The 8,712-nt window shown below is 26.4% G+C and overlaps 1 protein-coding gene across 1 annotated transcript; it reads right to left on the bottom strand.

Moving 5' to 3' along the window:
• Positions 1-3,498: 3,498 nt before the first annotated feature.
• LOC100305700 (uncharacterized) lies at positions 3,499-4,156 on the bottom strand. Its single transcript, NM_001248554.3, has one exon. The coding sequence runs from the start codon at positions 4,104-4,106 to the stop codon at positions 3,804-3,806; it is 303 nt and encodes a 100-aa protein (NP_001235483.1). The 5' UTR covers positions 4,107-4,156; the 3' UTR covers positions 3,499-3,803.
• Between the last annotated feature and the right edge of the window lie 4,556 nt (positions 4,157-8,712).

Below are 8,712 nucleotides of genomic sequence, written 5' to 3'. Positions count from 1 at the left end.
GACCCCATCCGTAAATCCCATAATCGGATTGATCAGACTATTGATTCTTGATCGAACCAGTTCGACCACTCAGATTGGTTTGATTTTCACAACTATGTCAAGGATAAAACAACCAAAAGTTCAAGTTTTACGCTTACTAATTACTAACAAAAAAAATATTTGTTTTTAATTTTTTAAAATAAAAAAGTTCACATAATTTGACAAAATATCCAACATAAAACTCTCTTATTTAAAATAAAAAAAGTTTTTTTTTTCTTTTAAGCATTGCTTATATTGCATTGGTCCTATCTAGTTCTTTTTATTTTCCTTGACCCTTTATTCTTTCCTATTTTCTCTCAAGTTCACTCTTGTTTTGCATCGCATCGATTATTAAATAACAAATCAAAAATATATATTTTGATTTAGCCACTGTATTGTGTTATTCGACTTGTATTATCCCATAATATGCATAAAACACCTCATAGCTCTGCTCATTTTTCTATACACAAAATAATAAGGCTTATTGAATCAAGTAGTTATAGTATTTTTCAATACAAAAAAGATACAATAGTCGTGGCAAAAAAAAAAAATACATTACTGAGATCGGGCCTCATATTAAGGATATAAAATTACGAGTAATTAATCTATGTACTAACAATATAAAGAGTATTTATATTATTATCTAATAACAAAGTTAATATATAGCCTATTTTTTCTAAAAGAATTAATTTTTTCATAAGATAAAACTATTTTATATATTTAAGTTAGAAAATTAAATGTGAAAAGTTTAAAAAAATATGAAAGTATATAAATTAGTTTTAACTTCTGAAAAATGATTTATTTTATAATTTTTTTTTCTCTTATAAATATTTATTGAATCTAAGATGAAAACCTGGTGGGTATTGCTAACAGTGTAACCTGTAGGTATGGTAGTTATCATGGGTGGTCCGCAAGTTAAAGTGAATGAAACCATAGGCCACAGTATGGTTTCCGTGTGGTAAGGGTAAAGAGGGACCCTTCAATTTCAAATCAAAACCTCAAGCTTGCTGCATTTACCTTTCAAATAGCAAGGTTTATTGGGACTTTTCTTTCCAAACACTATATCGAATCTTTTGTAAGAAAACAAACAGCATATCGAATCAGCAATGATCAGTTTTTTTTTTTTACAAAATTGCTGCGTTGCATTGAGAATGAAAAACACGAAATGCACGAAAAAATAATTAAAATAAATATGCGATCCTGTTATGATTTATTATAAATATGGAAAAAATATCATAATATTTAATCATGTATTTTTTGTGTTCGTTCGTGTAATAAAAAATATTGCAATATCTTTATTTAAATAATCGTAATATTTGTTTGCGAGTGTTTATGAAAAATTAAAAATTAAGATAATTGGTTTTATTTTATGTGAAAATTTTGATTTATTTTATTTATAAAAAAATCATATATCTGTTTCAGTTTTAATTGGAATTGAGGTATAAACTAGAGAATATTTGTGTTTTTATTCCATAAATTAATTAGAGTTTCCTAACTTTCCTTGCTTGCTCGTGATCAAACAGTCCGTTCAGAGTGGTTTCTGATCTGTACGGTTTCAATTTTCAACGGCCGTAACTGTGCCTGTGGAGAAGACACGAAGCCGTTAAAACTCAAAATAAAGTAGATGGTGTACATCATTAGAAAGATAAATGTGATTGACTTCAAATTATTATATTTTTATATCTAGCCATTGAATTGAATCAATAAATGCATTGATTTACAATTCAATGGTACAAGTTGAATCGATTTTATATTTTTTATATCATATAATATTTCAAGTGATAAAATAATATAAAATTACAAAAACTTAGATCTAAAAATTTATAAATAAGTAAACTATAGGTTTCATAATATTAAAATTAAAAATAATTGATACTTACTTGACATAATTAAGTATGTATCTTTTATTTATCTTAAAAATATTTTAGACTAAAATAGTTTATAAAACTAAAAAAACAAGAAAGAAGATTGAGAATGATCGATTCAACATGATTTGACCAATTTTGAAATGTCTCAAATCTTTGGAATGTTCGGATCCGATCGCCAGGTTCCAACCGATTAAACCAACCAATCTAATTTTCAAAATATTGATTGAGACAATAATTTATATAATTGTATTTTGTGATTATTTTTTTTACAAATCATTTATTACATGTTGTAACTCCTAATGATAGAAAAAGATAGACATAAACATATTGTCATATAAATTTTATATAAATTGTTGTTTGTTTATTATGTCTCTTCGAGAAATACTTATCGTAATAAGTAATCTTCTCATATGCCCCTAAAATTTTATTTGATGAGCAACCATCTTTATGGTGATTAGGTAAACAATTTTATATTTACTTTTTATAAATATTAACCAAGTGAAATATTATAATTTTTTTTTGAAAAAATCTATTAACAAGGAGATAAATATAATAATTTTATAAAATCAAATCAAATAAAAAATTAAACATGTTTTTTTTTTAATTTTTATGTAAATAATATTATTTTAAGGGTGATCGTCGGATATGTAGGAATAGACTTATCTTTGTCTATATTCAACTCAAAGTTTTGATACGACCAATTATTTAAACACGAACCGATCCAATAATTTTGAAAGCATGAAAGTTATGTTTAGATAAATTTCAGAAATATGATTTTTTTTTAATTTCAACACACATTCTCGAATTCTAAGACATAATCTAGAATAAAAGTTCATATTTAATATAATGGCGAGTTTTATGCTGGCGGTCGAGGACCTAACATAACTGTTATTCGTAACACCTCTAATTAAATTATTTATTATAGGAAAAATATTTCATTTAATTTTTATAATTACACAAACTTTACCTTTTAGTTCCTAAAATTAAAAATTATTTCTTTTAGTTCCTATACTAGTATTTTTTTAAATATTTTTTAACCCATCTAGTTACAAAATGAAAAAGACTAAAAGATAAAAATTGTATAACAACAAAGATCAAAAGAAATCTAAAAGTGTTTTATACAGGAATTTAAATGGATGATTTTTAATTATAATAGAAACTAAAAGATGAAGATTATCCAGGCTGTAGCTATAACGACCAAATGGCTAATTTTTCTTCTTTTTTTTATAAGTCTTTGTACCATCAATAAATATACTTAAAAAACAACAAATATTTTTAGAGCATTAATTAAGGATTTAAAAACAAAAACCACAAAAATATTATTATTAACACATCTCATCATATTTTTTAATAAAACTTTTTCTTTTTTGGTTTTTAAGTTGTGTGTCAAACAAGACATACGTAACGTAAGCAGATCCATGTATATGCTTATTAATTAATTCAGCCTTATTAATATGTGTAAAACAGAGCTGAAAAGCATAGAGCCCATTTAGTGGAAGCATACGCCATCAACGGATGAAATGAAGTCAAAGCAGTCAAATGCATAATTTTACCCAAAAGAGAGAAAGAAAGAACCGAAACAGTTTAACATAAATATATATATATACTATCATTTAAATTAGTTCTCCAACAGGGCACATTTACTCGACCGTTCACCTCTGTGGGAAAAATGCTGCTTTCTAGTACATTATTTACAACCTAATCCCATAATAAGAAGAAACAAGATTATTTCTTTCATGGGTCAATTCCGTGAGGTTAGAGTCTCTATAAAATACAAACCTCATATATATATATAAAAGAAATGGAGAGAATCAAGTCAGAGAAGCAATGAAGCAGCTTCATCTTGAGCTATTAAATTTTCTCCCCCTCCTTCAAAAAGAAAACGAAAAATGATTCATACGTGTTAAGGTAAGTTTCTCATCTGAGCATGGAGGTGAGAGACTCAAAAACGTCCTCTTCGCATGGAATAGTGAGACCCTTTTCGTGATCAAAGCCAAACTCTTCTTCAGCCTGGTGGAGAAGTGTTTGGAACTCAGGGCGACTTAGGAAGGAAATAGGAACAATATATCTGCTTCTGTTTTCTCCAACATATACAACAAAGTGACCCTTTGGCACGTCCAGAAGGCCTTGATCATCTTTCCTCCCTAAACTCGAACACCTCTTGAGGATTTGCTTGATTAGTGCTGTCTGAGGAAGTTTACTTGATTTTCTCAAAGCCATGTTGTGGCTGGCGTGTGGAAGAGAAGATTTAATTTGAAAGACTTTGGTGTGAAAGGGAAAAGGGAGTGTGGTGGCTATTTATCGATAGCATTGGGCAGAAGCAGAATAATAAGCGGTAGATTGAGAAACAGAGTCATGTGGGGTTGTGGGGATAGCCTAGGGCCTATGACTGATCAAGGGAGCTAAAAACTTCCCCTTGCTGCCCTTTCTAAAGACACCTTGGCCCCTCTTTACAGTTTTTTTATTTGAATAAATAATCAAAATTGAGATTATGTGTGAGCTTATACATGATTTTTTTAATCACTAATATTTTATTCTTTTATATATACATATAAACATAACTTTAAAATACAATAAAATATTATTTTATTGTCTCACTTTAATGTTCTTAAAACATTTTTTTCCAATTATATCTCGATCTAAATTTTATATTTTCTATTTTTTATGACGTAGTAAACTAGTAATGTGATGTATCGAGTTTTTAAAGGAGAAATAGAAAAAAAATAAAAATAAAAAATTGTTTGTAGAATTATTTTCTGTATTTTAATTTTATTTTTTATCATTGAATTATATATTTATGTAAAGTATTTACTAATTTTTATTGATAATTTTTTTTTTCAAAAACTTAAACTTAAATTTAAAATCTTACTTAAGAAATCTTAGCCTAATTTTATTCCATGAGACTATCAGCATTTTATTTATTTATTTGAACAAATGGTTACCAAAAATTGAACTTAAAAATTTATTGTCTCTGTCTTTTGTCTCTTTTTTTGGTATTTTATCTTTTGTCTCTTTATTCAACCAAGTGATCAACGCTGTAATAAATTACAAAACTAATTATTACTTGCATTACATAGAATTAATTTTTTCTTTCTTTCTCTTGACATCTCTTGTTAATTTCTTACATACATTGAAAGCATATATAAATTATATCTCCCATTTCCTTGCCATTCTTCAACTTCCAACATGATATTTATCCATTCGTGAATTTACTTGTTACGTATGATTCTCACAAGAAGCATCCCAGCAATTCCCATTTTCCAATTTTTACTTTTAAACTACATCAAATAGATTTTTTTTCTTCAGGAAAAAGATTTTTGACACCTGATGGAGACAACCAGAAAAAGAAAAAGAAGAAAGTAATTAATAATATGAATAATTTGACGTGATAAAGAAAGGAACAAAGAAATATGAGAGATTTTGATTGCGTTAAAATTCTCTGTTCGTTAGTCCTATGATCAAAATTGTACATATAAATAGAAATATCCTAATCCCGTATTAAATTCAAATTTAAATTTTAATATATTAGTAGATTTCTCACACTCTTACAAACTTGCATCTCTTTTTTAATATGATATTGTCCTATTGATGTACTTTTTATTATGCTATCATCACCTCTTGTTATTAGATAGTTAATCATTTTAGCTGTAAACTAACCTCAAAACCTTATGCTCAAATCCAATACTCAATGTCGAGAAATATATCAAAAATCTCATGTGATATAACCAAAATAATATATGTAAATAATGGTAATTCTCACTTTGTAAGCAGTTTAAGTTACACACAAATTCAAATTCTAATAGACTGAGTATTTTGTATTATTTGAGTTTTCATGATTCTTTTCTCTTAACACATATTGGCATGTTCTTAATATATATTGAAAGCATAAAAATTCGAAAATTCCCAATCTCACTCAGTGCCTTGGTCATTCTTCAGTTTTTACATAATATATTTTTGGACAAATTACATTCAAAATGCCACATGTCACATGTCACAGGGAACTCCATATTTTGCATTAAATTAAGATGAAATGAAACGGTGAAGGTGAACCATAGATTCAGATTGTATTAGGAGTGTTCATGGGTGGTATCGTTCTTCCACAATCCAAATTAATTCAAATCAATTAAAATAGTTTAGATGTAATATTTTTGGTGTTTGGATCAAATTTGTTTAAATTTATTGAGTTTTGTCTAAAGCTTATTTGTTGATCCATTAATTTGTATTAAATTATTATTATTATTATCATATTTTTTTAATTTTAAAAAATCAATTACTATTATTATCATATTTAATAAGAATGATATTGTCTTCTTTTTTTCCAGTCAATTCTCATGATTTCACTCGATAACTCTTATAAAATTAAGATTTCAACTTTCAGTTGTAAAATATTTATTTTATTTTTTAATTTATTTCCAACTATTTTAAATTTAATTGAAATTTTAGTTATACTACTAATTTGAATATTTGAGAACATTGAAAATTTTAAACTATGATATAATAGTCATAAGTTTCATGAATGTAGTTGTAACCTTTGTGTTATATTTCAATTTTTAAATCATATATAATATAATACATTAATCTATTTGATGATGACGACAATAATATGATTCCTTAATTTTGTTTCAGGGTTTGACTATTAGACTTAATAATTATAAGTAATATATTCAATTTTTCTTTTAATAAAAAATTTAACTTATACAAAATATTAAGTTTTAAAAATAATAGATAAATTAAAATACTTTGATCCGTGGATTAAATCCAAATCATTTAGAAACAGATTAATTTAAATTAGATTTTAATTATTTTTCTTAAAAATCAACAAAACCAATTCATTAAAATTTAATTAAATTAAGCCACATATTTTATTAAATCCAATCCAAATCAATTCACCTATTCCCCTGTATTGTATACCAAACCAACGGCAAGAATTGAAGTAGCCGTGTAACAAGACCCCTTTCTCCAGTGCAGTAGTAATGTAATAGTAGTCCGTATCCGTACATGCTTCCCTGCCTTTTTAGTTTCAGGCTCTTTTAGCATTATTTTCAATAATAATGATGGAGAGCCTGAATATGGCAGAGTTTTTGCCTTGTCCCCTGCTCTCGAGCCATTTGACAGTTTTTCATTTTCTTCCTCAAAGCTGAGATTCGCACTACACACTCCACCACTGGTTAGGATTTTTGTACATTCATTAAACATATTCTTGTTTTATTTTTTTCAGTTTTGGTCATTATCATCAATAATGCGTTACCACATATGTATATTTTTTTAAGAGACATTCATAAATGTGTGTCAAAATATATACAAGAATCAAAACCTAAATAACATGAAATTATAGGAAGTAAAATCTAAAATATTATTGAGGATTTTATGTAGAGGGATGCTAAAAAAGGTAGTTATTAACAATAGAAAAAATAAAGACTGAAATTGAACAAAAAATATTAATACATCACAGTTGTACAATAATTATAAAAAAAGGAATGTTGAAAAAAATAATTCAAAATTCTAAAATAGAAACTGAAATGGGAGACTTCAAAACATTGTAAATTGTTGGAATTTAGGGTTTGGTTCCTGGGAAGTCTACATTTAATATTTTTGGAAGAATTGGAGATTGAGATTTTTAAAGGTGTTAAAAATAATTGAGAAAGTTGGTTAAGATGACGCATAAATTATTGTAAATTTTTTAATATTTATCTTTGATTTCTTTGGATAAAAAAGTGTTAAAATGTGAAAGACATTAATTATTATGAGTAAGTCACACACACACCATACGTCTAAGAAAGCAAAACAAGTGCATGTGTGTGGTTAGTTGTAGGGAGAGTAATCTCACGAGCATATATTAATTATTTCTTGTAATTATTGAAAGAATTTATAGTGTGATAAAGGGTGGTTTACCAAATTTGTAAACCTGTTCAAGATTGTAAACACTTTTTTTTTGGAACGTTTATGTGAACGTATGGAGACAAGAAAAGTTGTAGAGTTTGGCTAAGGTTGGGTTAAACAGTAATAGTCCGTTTTGTATTTTTGATGTAGCTCCTGCCTTTGTTGTTAATGTTTTATTGGTAGATATTTTAGTTTCTCCTTTTATTTAATGTTATTAAATTTGAGAGTTTAATAAGAATTTTATAGACTCATCACAATTTTATAGATTCAATTCAGAGACTAGTAAGAGTCCACTTCATATAACAATAATAATAAAATATCAATAAATAATATATTAATTAAACATTTCAATACTATAATAAAGTAAAATAGTAAGTCATACATTTTATAATACTTAAATAATCAAATTTAATAATGCATCACTATTAAATAATAATTTGTAGATGTTATAATAGTGGTAAAACATAAAAAAATATGAAATGCCAGTTTATTGAGTTTACCCAAAATCTATTAAAAAAAAAATTTACACACAAATCAATTCACAAAGAAATAAGTGAACAAGTAAACTTGTAAAAATTAACAATTTAACTCCAGAGAGTTTGATCATGATGCTTTTATCAATATATTTCGTTAAAAAGAACGTAAATCAAATTTCACGTGTAATATTATTTTTCTCGGTGTCATATTTCGTTAAAAAAAATTGTCTCCTGTTTTTTTTTTTAACAGTTTACTGGTGCTAATTTTCACTGTTTTTACTCTGATCAGATTGGTAATAAACTTGAGTGGTGATCAGTTACAGTACGTTTATAAATACTACTCCTGCTAGGTTTACGGCTAAATGACTCTATTTTTGATTAACTAGTTATCATTTTAATAAATGAAACTTTATAATTTTTTGACATTGTAAAATTTAAAGGATGAAAAATAAATTTCCAAAATTAAACTG

The sequence above is a fragment of the Glycine max genome, chromosome 4, assembly GCF_000004515.6.
Source record: "Glycine max cultivar Williams 82 chromosome 4, Glycine_max_v4.0, whole genome shotgun sequence".
Classification (NCBI taxonomy): domain Eukaryota; kingdom Viridiplantae; phylum Streptophyta; class Magnoliopsida; order Fabales; family Fabaceae; genus Glycine; species Glycine max.
This window is presented reverse-complemented; position numbering and strand designations above follow the sequence as displayed.